General features: G+C 53.3%; 6 protein-coding genes across 6 annotated transcripts; 3 read left to right on the top strand and 3 right to left on the bottom strand.

Annotated features, from left to right (window-relative positions):
- Positions 1-639: 639 nt before the first annotated feature.
- Positions 640-1,018, bottom strand: CLAFUR5_05752 (Pre-mRNA-splicing factor ini1; the record flags this gene model as incomplete). Its single annotated transcript, XM_047904900.1, has 2 exons — positions 640-949; positions 1,002-1,018. 2 exons carry the CDS (start codon positions 1,016-1,018, stop codon positions 640-642), a joined length of 327 nt encoding a protein of 108 aa, XP_047762756.1.
- A 1,158-nt stretch (positions 1,019-2,176) lies between these two features.
- Positions 2,177-3,545, top strand: CLAFUR5_05751 (Cytochrome P450 monooxygenase astJ; the record flags this gene model as incomplete). The annotated part of the gene is made up of 2 exons (XM_047904899.1): positions 2,177-3,187; positions 3,240-3,545. The coding sequence occupies 2 exons, from the start codon at positions 2,177-2,179 to the stop codon at positions 3,543-3,545; spliced, it is 1,317 nt and encodes a 438-aa protein (XP_047762581.1).
- A 378-nt stretch (positions 3,546-3,923) lies between these two features.
- On the top strand, positions 3,924-5,685 carry CLAFUR5_05750 (Acyltransferase sidL; the record flags this gene model as incomplete). The annotated part of the gene is made up of 2 exons (XM_047904898.1): positions 3,924-5,515; positions 5,568-5,685. 2 exons carry the CDS (start codon positions 3,924-3,926, stop codon positions 5,683-5,685), a joined length of 1,710 nt encoding a protein of 569 aa, XP_047762582.1.
- A 615-nt stretch (positions 5,686-6,300) lies between these two features.
- On the bottom strand, positions 6,301-6,892 carry CLAFUR5_05749 (uncharacterized protein; the record flags this gene model as incomplete). Its single annotated transcript, XM_047904897.1, has 2 exons — positions 6,301-6,813; positions 6,869-6,892. 2 exons carry the CDS (start codon positions 6,890-6,892, stop codon positions 6,301-6,303), a joined length of 537 nt encoding a protein of 178 aa, XP_047761789.1.
- Positions 6,893-7,265: 373 nt separating this feature from the next.
- CLAFUR5_05748 (Regulatory protein alcR) lies at positions 7,266-10,013 on the bottom strand (the record flags this gene model as incomplete). Its single annotated transcript, XM_047904896.1, has 1 exon — positions 7,266-10,013. One exon carries the CDS (start codon positions 10,011-10,013, stop codon positions 7,266-7,268), a length of 2,748 nt encoding a protein of 915 aa, XP_047762766.1.
- Positions 10,014-10,899: 886 nt separating this feature from the next.
- Positions 10,900-13,369, top strand: CLAFUR5_05747 (FAD-binding monooxygenase acrE; the record flags this gene model as incomplete). The annotated part of the gene is made up of 11 exons (XM_047904895.1): positions 10,900-11,016; positions 11,099-11,216; positions 11,263-11,326; positions 11,372-11,699; positions 11,773-11,862; positions 11,987-12,042; positions 12,095-12,231; positions 12,285-12,496; positions 12,631-12,993; positions 13,045-13,187; positions 13,240-13,369. 11 exons carry the CDS (start codon positions 10,900-10,902, stop codon positions 13,367-13,369), a joined length of 1,758 nt encoding a protein of 585 aa, XP_047761791.1.
- Positions 13,370-13,755: the final 386 nt, after the last annotated feature.

Raw genomic sequence — 13,755 nt, 5'->3', positions numbered from 1 at the left:
AACTTCACCTACTAGGCTGATATCTAGACTCACCAATACACTGCTTGGGAACTTTGGACTGACCGAAAGTCCAGAGCAACGGCCTATAGAGCCAATGTGGCCCGAATGCTGACGGGATACGCGACAACCTGCCAGGGAAAGGCATTTCGGGCGCAAGAAGTGAGACGCACGTTGGAGACACGCACCTGGTTAGTCCAGTTGACCGCGTTTTGATGAACGTCGTTTCCGTGACGCGGCGAATGGCATGTAAAGAGGCTTATACGTCGCGAGGCACAGAAGGAGGAGATCTGCAAGTATATGAGTACGTACGCTTGACCGCGAAGCTCAATGATCATACCACGTCTGCTCTCGAATTGCCAGACTTTGTTAGGCTGGTGCGCGGGCTCGATTGTCATCCTCCGCGTCAGACCGTCAAGCGGCTACTGTCTGTTCCTGGCAGTTGACCGCTATATTGCGCAATCCACTACCCCGTGAGCACGGCTGGTCTGTTCGCCGGGCTTCCCTCTGTCCTCCCAGACGAGCGTTCCAGCGCACTGCTTTCGAATGCACTGTACCCTTGGCCCAAAGTGCAGATCACTGCTACGGCTGTCTTATGTGTCCATCTCATGTTTATCATGCCCAAGTTCCCTTCGCCGCCTCTCAATGATTCCTGAAATTCTTCTTCTGGTAGAACAGGTCCGTCCTCGAACTGCCCAAATTGATGATCTTGGGACATCCATCTCGATCCTTCTCCAGCCGGGTGCACTCAAAGCAGTAGAAGGCATCTGATATTCCCTCACCACCGCAGACAACGCACTTGTTCTGGTAGTTGCCGAAAGCGCATTCGTCGCAGATTCGGACGAGGGTCGTCGGTCGCACGTAGGAATCGCATACGGGGCATTTGCCGTCGCATTTGTCGCAGAGTCGTCCGATGGAGATGCCGGCTGTCTTGCGGCACATGACCAGGTCGCTGTGAGAGAGTTAGTAAATTGTGATTTTGTGAGGTGCTGTGACGGGCTTACGGATGATGGCGAGACATGTTGGCTGTGTGTTTTGATGGTGATTCGGGTGGCCCAGAGGGATGTGCTGTACTCGAGTCGTGTTGTGCTTGCAGAATAGTAAGGTCGCTGGTGTCAGTGGGTTCCCAGGTTATGGATGTGCTTGTGATAGACAGAAAGTTGACCATGCAATCGGAAAGCTGACTAATCCAAAATGCTACTCCTTCCCTCCAGCCTTCTCGCGCTTTCACATGCACACTTGCGACACTCACCCCGTTGGTACGTGTAGGTATCGTGCTTGCTCAACCTGATGCCTCGCTACGGCCTCTACTCAAGGGCATCACCAAACAGCTGGCCGTTGACCTCACCGCCAGAGCCATGACGACGAGTGGCATCTCTGCCGCACTGACTAACCATGCCGGAGCAGTATGGTTACACAGGCCAGATCAGACGAAGCATGCGGCAGTACAAATATTGTTGACATCGGCCACGGTAGGAGAAGATCACCCAGCAGATCCCTGCCGAAAGTGGCGGGCACCATGTCTGGCCGCATCCGAGGGTCAAACTATTCGCGTTCCACCTCCATCATCTTGTCCTTATCCGTGTTCAAGACGACCTCACTGCTTACTCTGATCTCATCGGAGTGTTGGACGAACATACGCTCAAGCACTGTACCGGCTGGCATCGACACGACCAGGCCGGCCTATTTTCCAACAAACCCCATCAGATTTCTCGAAGTAGGCCAGAGACGCCGATCTTCAACTTCTATGTGCTCAACGGACAACTTATAGGAGCCTCACTCACGATCTGTGCACATTCATGGTTTGGTAAGGAGCCCGCACTCTAGCTTGCCAAGCCTGGTCTCTGGAGAACTCACAAGAAGAGCAGAGGACTTCGAGGACTCGAAGAGCACTCCGAAGCAACGACGGATGCAGTTTTGTCCGGCACAATTGCATGCCATCGTTATATCATGGATTATTTCGTCGACGTCGCAAGTCTGAGCTTCGCTCAGCTTGCTGTAGCGATCTCTGCTTTGCTGGTTCTGGTAGGGCTCCAATGTGCTGATGACACATGACTATCGCGTCGTTCGTTGACGGCAACGGGCTCCAGCTGCGCTAGCTCTGTACAATCTCTACCTACATCCTCTCCGTCACTCTCCTGGACCGCCAGCCTTCTGTGCCTTTCGTTTCAGATGGGTCATGGCCATGCAGAGCGGCGACATCCACCGCATCCTCCTTGACTTGCATAATAAGTATGGTCCGATCGTACGCATAGCACCCAACGAGCTCTCCTACATCGATCCGCGTGCCATGAAGGACATCTACCAGAACCCTCGCATCCACCGTGCAGGCGTCTGGTTTCCGCGACGGCCAAACGAACCTACCACGATCATGGGCGCCGATGAAGAGGCTCATGCGAAGTACAAGAAGGCTTTCCTTGGTGGTTTCACCGAAAAGGCAGTCCGGGAGCATACCAATGTCCTGGATAGGTATGTCGGCCTCATGATCAGCAAGTTTAAGGAATCATGCTCGGCCAGCTCCAAGGGTGCAGTAGTCGACATCATTGATTGGCTCAATATGGTGACCTTTGACGTTTCTGGCGATTTGTCTTTTGGCTCGTCTTTTGGTTCGACACAACAAGGTAAAGCACATCCATGGGTCGACATATCCAACCAGTTCGGCAAAGGCATCGCCCTCATGGCAAGCCTCAACTTCTACCCAGGTGTCGTCAAGCTGTTGAAAGACCTCATGCCGAAGAAAGCCATGGAGAACTTGAAATACCATAAACAGCTGACCGTCGAGAAACTGGCAGAACGACTCGAGGCCACAGCTGATTGCAAGGATTTTGTCCAAAGCGTGCTCGATTACAACGACACAGCACAGGACAAAGGCAAGCAACTCACTAGGACACAGATAGAGGGCAATACGCCAGTGATACTGTTTGCAGGCAGTGAAACAACCAGCTCAGCTATAGGCAGTGTGCTGTGGTATCTTCTAAAAAGTGCGAAGTGGCTGAAGCAAGCCCAAGCGGATGTGAGAGCTGCCTTCTCTACTGAAGCCGACATTACAATGGCCAGCCTGGCGAAGCGGGACATCCTGACAGCAGTCATCAGCGAAGGATTGCGCCTGGGCTCAACCATCGTTATCGGTGTGCCTAGGATCTCACGGGCAAAGGCGGCGAGATGGTTTGCGGAAAGTTCGTGCCGGAAGGTGTAAGCCGATTCGAGTCTTCGCATTGTCACATACCGCTGATATGGAACAGACTATGCTAGCAGTGAACCAATATCCAGCGTTCCATTCGGCAGCAAACTTCACGAACCCAGAGACTTTCGATCCTGCTCGGTTCGTTGGTCCTGCCAAGGATGAAATCAGTCCGGTATTTCGACCTTGCCTCGTTGGCAGGCATGTTTGTATTGGCGAAAGATTCGCTTGGGCGGAGATGAGGTTGATTATCGCGAGCTTGCTGTTTAGCTTCGACATCAGTCTTGATGAACGGCATTCGAACTTGAAGGATTGGGCCGAGCAGAAGACTTTCATCTTTTGGTGTGTATCTTTGACCGCCAATTGACGTGCGCTAACATGCTTCGACGAGCCCGGCAATGTAGAAGTGAAGGCAGATGATGGTGTTGATGATGGTTCAATTCCTCGGGATATCTCGGCGGTAGGAATCGTGGTAGAATGACTCAGCGTTGATCGCTGCTGGGATGTTTTACCTTTTGCTGTCTGGCGATTGCGTGAGGTCACAGGCAATGGTCATCATCCACTTCGCCACTACAGTGTCCTGTACTTATAGATCCAGCTCTTTGCTTGAAAGAGGGGCCACAGTATTGATAGAGCTCTGAGGAAGCTTCCTAGCTTCGCCTTTCACAAACAGAGAAACATCTGATGCTAGGTCCTGCTGCTGTAGGAGCATGCGAACGTTGGTATCGTCGGCAGAAGTGAAGACATGGCGCCGGCGATAGTCCACCTCCCCAACCGTCAGACGTTGAGCGTGACACCCGTCTTTGGCGGGCTGTACTTCAAAGCGAACGACCTGAGTGCACACCGTAGTGTCTTCCCTCCCGGCTGGACCATCATCTTGAATAGCGAAGACGACGACGACGACGACGACGACGACGACCACAAACCATTACCGGGTGCCGCGACCACCCACGATACTTCTGCCGACAGAAGTGCAACGGAAGGCGTGCCCAAGGCAAGACACATACACCGATTCAAGCGACCAACTTTGAGAAACGACCACCTCTTCATCTCCTCCATCTCGAACCCGGCCAGCAATGACTTCCGTCCGGCCACGAGCCCGACGCGGCAGATCGCGATGATGCTGTGGGCGACACTGTATTGGTACTTTCACCAGCAAGAGCCCGAACCACAACTCCGCAATGCTACCTCCGAGTCGACGCCTGACGCAGGAAAGCCAAAGGGAGAGTGGAGGATCAACATCAACAGAGAGGGCATCTTCACCAGCAAGCACTTGCTGCCCAAGATGGAGCGCATGGGCCTGATCGCATCCGAGGACAGCACAGTAGGCCTCGACCCGGAGGATGGCACCAAGAACCAGAGCGAAGGTTGGACACAGATGTTCGTCTCGAGGCGCTCTTTCTGGCAGCTTGATCCAAGAGTCTACCTCTTCACGCTTGCTCCACTGCAGACGAACTCGCCATACCCTGCAATGAGTCCTGCTGGCAGTCGTCCAGCCAGTCCTGTCAGAAACAGTCAGATTCACGAAGAACGCTCAAGTACGCCATTGGGCTTGCAGGCCACAGCACAGTCTGCTCTGGGCGCGGGCCATCGCGCAAGCACGCCCCCGGGGCCCTTTCACTCATCCTCCCATCTTCCGACATTCTACCCACCTCCACCTTGTCAATACACCTCCACGAACAATATGCGCCATCCGATAAGACCGAAGCCTCCACGACAGGGCGAGACCTTCTACACGCGCTATGTTCCCAGTCTGGGACAATACCTCAGCTTTCGAGTAGCCTCCCTTAGCAAGCGGCCCATCGTGTACAGGGGACCTTTCTCCCAGCATGATGGCGCAGACCCGATGCAGTCCGGGAGGGATATTTCGCGTGCTACCGCCAGTTACTCCGCGCCAAAGGTGCCGACAATCGGCGACCTCACCGTTGAAGAACGTGATTCCGACACGGCCCGCATGACTGACGTCGAGATTCTGCACAAGTGGATGAACGATCCTCGCGTGTCCCATTCGTGGGGTGAACAGGGTCCCATCGAACACCAGGAACAGTTTTTGAAGCACGGCTTGACGTCGAGGCATTCTATGCCCGTCATTGGCTGCTTCGACGGCAAGCCGTTCGGCTTCTTCGAGATATACTGGGTCAAAGAAGACCGCCTAGCGCAGTATCTTGGCGGTGAGGTGGCCGATTGGGATCGTGGTCTCCACGTTCTTGTTGGTGAGCAGGATTTCCGAGGGCCTCACCGGATAAAGGTGTGGCTGAACGCACTACTGCATTTCTGCTGGCTATCTGACTCGAGGACTAACGTCGTGATGATGGAGCCGAGGGTTGATAACGTGAAGTGAGTAACATGGATGATCAACATTGCGAACATCAAGACTAACAGCGTGCAGGCTCAGGAAGTATTGTGAACAAGTTGGGTTTTATAGAGAGAGGGAAGTGAGTCTGCCGCACAAGCAGAGCAATTTGATGAAGATACGCAGAGAAGCCTGGGAAGCGCCGGCGTTATGAGGCATGAAAGGAAGGATGAGTATGAATGAAGAATCGGCCGGTCTTCACATTGGCAGGACAGATAGAAGCCATCTACAGCAATTTCAACAACCCACAGACCAGTTTTTTGGATGATGCATCCGTACAGAACCAGAAACGCTCTCCATTACCATTACCACAAAGAAAGACACTTCGGACGCCTCCCCATTCCTCTTCATTGCACCAATCTTCTCAAGCGTAGGATTGTGATCAAGTTTTGCTGGGAAGTCGTCATCGCTGCTTTATGGGGATGCAAGATAGAAGCGTAGTATCGCAAGGCGTGCTAGGTGGGGCGATTCCAGATCAGTGACTTGGAAGCACATAGCAATGTGCATGCACTCCGCGCGAGTCATTGAAATCCACGCATGGCTCTAGCACGCTGGCAGGTTCAAGTAAGTACCTTTGTAGCGAAGATGACGAAATTTGTCTATAGCCCTTGGTTTATGTTCAGCCTCAGCAATGCTCATTGTGAGCACCTCGTATCTCCCAACCACTACCACGACCACGACCACAAAGTAGCCTCGGTTCGTTCACCGGGAACCTCGACCACGCATCACCTTGTCTCATGATCTCCTCTCCAGTCTCCACCATGTCTGATCAACAACAACCCCCAAAGCAGAACACAACCCACTCCCCATCCCGCTCCGCCTCCCACGGATGACACTTCTTCAACCTCTTGACAATCGAGTCCCACCCTTTGAATTCCACCTCTGCCCTCCGATTCTGCACAGCCCCATACATTCGGAACTCCTCAGAAACGGGGGTATCAATTCCGACAGCGGTAATGTACTGACAGTAGAACGTCAAACAGCCTTGAATGTCGAAGCGCTTGGCGGTGGCGAATCTGAAGCGGTTGCCGGTGAGGTAGTAGTAGTATGGCGAGGCCTCGAGGCGAATCTGGCGGCATGTGCGGAGCAATGCTGGTTGCGCGATGGTGTGTTTTGTGATGAGGAGTTCTTGCGGGTCGTCAGGTAGGGTCAGGGCGTATTCGTAGATCTCGTCGCGCAATTCTCGAGGGAGCTTCAAGAAGGGGAAGGTGGTTGTGTCCACGTCATATGTGCGTTTTGGAGTTGGAGGTGGGTGTGTGGGTGGCGGGGTTTTGGCCCCTAGCTGTGTGCGCATCAGTTAGTATCGGGGATCTGGTGGTTGATGTGCGAGTGCGTACCCGTCTGAGTCTGCCTTTGGCCATGGTGAAGGTCGGTTGTGTTGCGAGAAGAGATGGGACTTAATGTTCGTACGCGAAGAAGAGATCCGGAGGACCATTCAAAGTCATGACTAGCGCGGTGCACGGGCCGCAGATGTGATGGACTCGACTTGATCGTTGTATACCTGAGGCAGAAATACCAGCCAGTCTCGAAAGTCAGGCATCCCTATGGCTTTCCGAGTAATGTAGGTGTCCCATCAACCTCGATTGTCGTGCTGGTGTACAAGAGGTGGACTTGACTCGCGCTCCATATGGCAGCGCTGTTCAAGCATTGCATAACGTCCACGAAAGATTGAGCCAGTACACAACAACCTGTCTGGCCGTTGTCCATGTCCAACAACGTCACGATGATCAAACATCAAAACTTCGATCTGTTAGTGTAGCGAGACAGCAGCTCCGCGGCACACATCGCCATATCACTCTTCTTGCCCAGAAGCGAGAGCGCATCGATACAATACTGCAAGCGTTCCTTGGAATAGGTTCCCAACGCGAGTCCTGACTCTGGAGGCTGATCAAGGTGCAATCGTCTGGCCAAAATAGCACCAGCATATCCAAACGTCCTAACCAGGACTACAGTCCACGGCTCCGTGAGAAGCGCCGCCTTGTTCACAGCATGATGAAAGTCTGGAGATTGTGTGAAGGCTAATGGTTCATCGCCAGCGCGACAGCATCGGCCCAGCTCGCATATCGCATAGACAGCAGTATCGCGAAGATGACTGGTGAAGCTGATGGACTTTCGGAGATTAGCGTGTGTTGGCAGGGTCATGTTTGCAGAGTCCATGGTGTCAATCAGGTCCACAAAGATAAGCACGGCAAGGTTCCAGTGTCCAGTCAAGAGAGTATACCACGACTGGATGCGTGCAGGTAACTCCTCATGGTACCTCATGCAGTCTTCGATGAAAAGGCCATACGTATTGTTCCAGTGGTTGTATACCTCCATCGTAGCCTCCAGTCCGTTCTCTATGAGCTGTGGCAACGCCCCTTGGTAATACAGGCTCTGCACTTGCCCCAGACGGCGATACAGCAATACTTTGACAGGGGCAGCGTCTGCCAGGCATGAAGCTGCTTCATGGTATTGACATGGCCAGCGAGTGCTTTGGCTACGGAGCTGTCCCGTCCTGGACTGCTCGCGCAGGAAGTAGTCGCCCCACACCGCGGCCTCGTCATTGAGTTCCTGCTCCGGTAGCATGTAGCCCTGAGGAAGACCGGAGTCATGACGAACGGTCCTCGGCTTCGAATCTCCTCCTGCACGGCTGAAGTTGGATTCCATATCGTTGATGGTGAAGGATCTCCTATTGATCGCCGCGGAAAGAGTGTCAAACATTACAGCGAGCCAGTAAAGCAAGCCAAAGGTCTCCTCGTGGGCATCCGACAACTTTATTGGCGCCCGAGCACCATACATTCCCGGTTGTTTCGCATCTCTCAGCTTACGACGATGATCATGCATTTTGCGATTGGCAGCATCCAGCGACAAGGTTGGTCCGTCCAGGTCGAGTACTTTGAACAATGAGGTGAGCTCATCCGTTCCGCTTGGTTGGAGCTCATCGAGGACTTCCGTGCCGTTGATGGGACGCTGTGTGAGCGAGAAAATGATTCCTGCAAAGACTGCTTGAAAAGAGTTATTGTCGGAAGCCTCGCTGAGTGCTCTGTTGGCTTTGTGCCACAGCGCCTTCTGCGTGTTGCGCCCAAAACTCTCCTCTCCAAGCTGTTGTATAGGCGGATCCGAGCAGGCTTGACCGGTAGCTGCAGCGCTTTCCGAAGAAGACGAGGAGTAGTCTGTATGAGCCGCGTCGTGTCGTCTGCCCGCTTGGCTCCACTGCGCGGCAAATGCCATCACGACGAGATTCAGTATCTTGGCACCTTGCTGCTGATCGCGCTTCGATAAGACGCCAGCTTTCACATATTCCTTATCCAAAGCACACACTCGCGTAACCATTCGACTTGCCCAGTTTGACCCCCAAACATCCCTTCCGTCCAGTAGATCTTTGCCATTGAAGGGCGAGAAACTGTATGGACAGTTCCGTTCCGTCAGCCAGCAGCTCAGAGCGCCTTCCATAGAATCGCGGTATATCTTGAGTAGCCCCTCTTTGATCTGAATGCGGCTGTAGTCCTTTGCCAGAAACTGCATAGCAAACGGAGAGCTTGGCCGGAACAGATTGTATCGAATCGCCGTGCGGGGTGTCAAACGCCCATCCTCCTGCCCTGGCACGTCGTTGTTCTGCTCATCCGTAATGTATCCGCTGTGTACCATATGCTGCTGTGGTTCGATGGGTGCGGATGCATTTGCGATAGACGACGTACCAATGGCTGGATTTGAACTGAGTGGAAGGGTTGGCTCGACGTCCGCGGGTACCAGCGGTACTGGAATAGGTGGGAAGTGGCCCGCTGGTCGTTCGTATGGATCATTGAACGTCGAGCTTCCCATCGAGGCCATGGCGGAGGACGATGCGAAGCCAGCGAGGTCCGGACTGCATGCCGCAGTGCCTCCATCGTGCGGGAACAGTTGCGTATCAGGGCCAGGCACGTTCTGCCGCATGTCTGGCAAGATTTTTGGCCCGGCCATGCCAGCTGACGACCATGGGAATGAGCTATCAAGGGTGATGTGGGGATTGATTCGTCGAGGTGGAATGTTGATGCCCTCGTTCAAGCGGAACTCCGAGGAGCTGCTGGACGATCCCATGGGCGACCATGTCTCCGAAGTGGTCTCCTGAAGTGCTGGCAGTTCGCTCCCAGTACCTGCTGTAGACTTCCTTCTCGGGCGGCCTCCTGTGGGAATGGGCGGGTTCCTTTCGCGAGTCTTTATCCACTCAATCGTACACTGTTTCTTCCATCGCTTGCAGTTGGTGCACGGAGTGAAGGTCGACAAGTCTCCCGCTTTTATGCGCACATCGCAGCGCCTCTTTCCAAGTCTGCAGTGGTCGCAGCTCCTGTTCTGCCGACGCCTTGGAATAGCGGCGTCTTTACACTCATCCTCCGAATACATCCTACCAGTGGCATCAGTACACTCTGATAGCGGGGAGTAGCAGGCAGTCTCTCCATGCTGCCAATCCATTTCCATCTCTCGCGCAGTACGTTTGCTTGCTGTGGCGGTCCCGGGCAGAGCCATTGTGATGCTGCTCAGCACATGACTTGGTCAAAGAGTGCCTCGTCATCATGAACACAAGCACGACATTGTTGGCTCAGCCCATCTCACTGCCAGGGAAGAGTCAATGCGGGGAAAGTAAGGATGAGAGGCCTCGTCTGGAACAGACCAGGGTACTGGCGTCCATAAGGCATGGTATTCCTGTGTCAGACCTGTCGCTCTTCGCTGCAGTGCCATATCATTGACCGCACTCCTCAGGCATCGAACGCCAGGGTCAACCTGGGTGAAGCGGTCTCTCGAAATGTGAAAGTCGTCGACACAGAAGAAGAGGAGACCGAGCACACAGGTGAAGTGCACATCTTTGCCCCTCGGGCCGTGTCGGCCTCGGTCTCGGCCTCGGCCCCGGTATCGGTATCGGTATCGGTATCGGTATCGGTATCGGTATCGGTATCGGTATCGGTATTGGCCTAGGTCTTGGCAGGAAAGTGCGACGAACCGGCTGCTTACACTCTCACAGTCAATCTCGAACGATGCCCGGGTGCGGAACCGCATACGATGCGGAGAGGATCCATGCTGCATGCCTGTTCCTGTCGTCGATCAGAACAACCTGCAGATCATCTGCACGACGGTTGTGGGGAAGCTCGACAATGTCCTCCAAGCAGGTTGTATTCTGACGACGAGGACGATAGAGTGCTCTTGCTGGGAAGATGGCTCCTCCTTCAGGCCGCACCTCATGCGCTTGCGAAGACAGCCAAGCGGATCCGCACAAACAGCGCACTAAGAGCAGAGAACCGCATTGTCCTTTGATAGATATAAAGAATGGCTGTTGCAGCTCTCACTGAACCGATCATCACGGGACACGCCATATACATCATCTTTTTGCTTCAAGTAAATCCTCGACAATGCAATAATGGGTACACCACGTTCCATGACCAACCCGAAGCTGAAGACCCAGCTCTGGGAATATGGCAAACGTAGAAGGACCGATGGTGTCTACGCTGACAATCTGGAGGTTGATGCCCTTGTGGTAAGTCCAACGACAGGCTCCCATCCCAACCTTGATGCTAGACAGGATTGTAGCATACAGCTGACGTCTGGACCTTGCGCAGGTTGGAGGTGGCTTTGGTGGTATCTTCTGCTTCTGGTCGCTTCGTAACGCTGGCCTCAATCCAGTAATGTTTGAAGCTGGCAGTGGATACGGGGGTACATGGCGTTGGAACTGCTATCGTAAGTCATAATCACTAGCCCGTCGACTCTACTGACAGCATGGTAGCTGGAGCCATGGTCGACTCTGAGGTCCCGGAGTATCAGCTGTCCATCCCTGAGACTTGGAAGACGTACGTGTTGGTGCCATACTATAGAACAGCCGCTGACTTTGGCAGATACGACTGGCCCAACAATTACCCAAGCTACCATGAGCTCAGGAACTACTTCGACCATTGCGATAAGATGCTCGACATTAGCAGTCGTACAGCCTTCGAGACGGTTGTCACTGGGGCTACGTTCAACACCAAAGAAGGCCGTTGGCGCGTAAGCACTGCCGATGGTAGGACTGCCAAGGCCAAGTATCTTGTCATTGCTGCTGGCTTTGCTGCCAAGAGATATGTCCCAAACTGGCATGGCATCGAGAAGTTCAAGGGCTTCGTGTCCCACTCATCCTTCTGGCCGGATGATGAGATCGATGTCAAGGACAAGAAGTGTGCTATCATTGTAAGCAAGCCCAATCACTACGCTGCTCTGACATCCCCACTCTTGATACAGGAGGCTAATGAGGTCACCGCAGGGAACTGGTGCCACAGGTGTGCAGATCACTCAAGCATGGGGACCAAAGGCTGGGCACTTGAAGGTCTTCCAGCGTACCCCTAATCTCACCGTGAGTAGACCCGAAGGGCGGAAGGAATCTTCATCTAAAGCACGCGCACTACGCCTCTAACTCAAAAGAAGTTGCTAGAAAATTACCGTATGGATTTGAGCATCGTTGACAGTATACCTTCTAGGTGCCTATGCGTCTTCGCAACCTGACTGTTGAAGAGCAGACTGAGGGAAAGAAGTGGTATGTTCACTACATGAGTTGCCTCCACCTCCGTCATTGACAAAGCCTGCAGGTACCCGGAGCTGTTTCAGTTCCGCGAGAAGTGCTTTGGTGGTTTCCTGTATACGTTCTCTGAGAAGTCCTGCTTCGAGGACTCGCCTGAAGAGCGTGAGGCCTTCTTCGAGAAGCTGTGGACTGACGGTGGCTTCCGTGAGTACTATCATCCGGCATTCCATCACGTCGTCGGCTAATGATAATTCCAGGCTACTGGCTGGGCAACTACAAGGACTATTTGCATAGCCCACAGGCCAACCGTGCCGTGTACGACTTTTGGCAGAAGAAACAGGCCGTCAGAATCAAAGACCCTCGCAAGCGCGACATCCTGGTCCCAAAGGAGCCACCTCATCCTTGGGGAGTCAAGCGCCCATGTCTCGAGTATGGGTACTTCGAGCAGTTCAACAGACCAAACGTTGATGTGAGTCAATGTGAAGAGCAGAAGGCATCGTCCGTCTGAAATACGTGTGATGCATCTCCGTCTCAGCAGCAGATGCTGAGATACTGACACGTGGCTCTCGAGTATGATAGTATCGCTAACACCTTTCTGTTTAGGTTGTTGATATCAAGAAGAACCCTATTCAAGAGTTCAACGAGAACGGCATCAAGCTTCGAGATGGCACGCAGCACGATTTCGATGTCATTGTCATTGCCACGGGCTTCGACGTCGTGACTGGTGGAATGACGGCGATGGGACTCACTGCCCTAAACGGGGAGACTCTCGAGCAGCAGTGGAAGAAGGCGGCTTACACTTACCTGGGCACGACAGTGTCAGGATATCCCAACATGGTACGTGGCGATTATCAGAGGGTTCAGTGCTTGCCACGTGCTTGCTTACTGATTACTTTGCAGTTCCACCTTTATGGTCCGCAGGGACCGACTCTGCTCTCCAATGGCCCCACCTCCGTCGAGATCCAGGTACTTGTCGATATGTTCGTATGATCGGCGTTCGCCACTAATGTTATGCAGGGCCGCTGGATCACAGATGTCATCAAGAAATGCGAGCGTGAAGGCATCAAGTACATCAATGCTACTGAAGAGGCCAGCAAGGATTGGAAGCGCAAGATCAATGAGTTGAGCGATGTCTCCTTGTTCCCGACGACCAAGTCGACGTAAGTGATATCGCTTGCCAATCACGTGTGCATCAAGCTGACAATTCTGCAGTTACATGGGTGGTAGCGACCCGAAGAAGGCTTTCGAGCAGACCAATTACCCTGGTGGCGAATACAATTACCACCAGGAGATCAGAAGTGTCCTACCTGACTTGAAGGGCTTTGACGTTGTCAAAGCATGATTGCACATGTTGTCCTTGGAAAGATATGGGCTCGAGGCGTGCAATGCTGTACATTATCAAGAATGATCTTGCTGTTGCTTGCTATGATTGCACGATTGGTATGACTTCTCGTGGCCAAGGGCTGGACCAAGTGCAGGTGACAAAGTTGATTGCCGCAAGCTGGACACGGCTGAATGACGACTGCAGGATCATTGCAGTGAGTCAGGGCGAGTCATTGGGGCAGAAGCCGCTAATCTCAGCCTATAGAATGGTCTGCACGACAGCTGTATGAGATTTTGACGAAAGCTTATCATGCAAATGGCCTGTCCTCACCTCCTTGCCGCGTCTGTCGACATGATTACACCAAGATTTGGCCCCAGAGGCCGCATCTAAGTTTCGCTGTGTCG

The sequence above is a fragment of the Fulvia fulva genome, chromosome 5 (assembly GCF_020509005.1).
Source record: "Fulvia fulva chromosome 5, complete sequence".
Taxonomy (NCBI): Eukaryota; Fungi; Ascomycota; class Dothideomycetes; order Mycosphaerellales; family Mycosphaerellaceae; genus Fulvia; species Fulvia fulva.
This window is presented reverse-complemented; position numbering and strand designations above follow the sequence as displayed.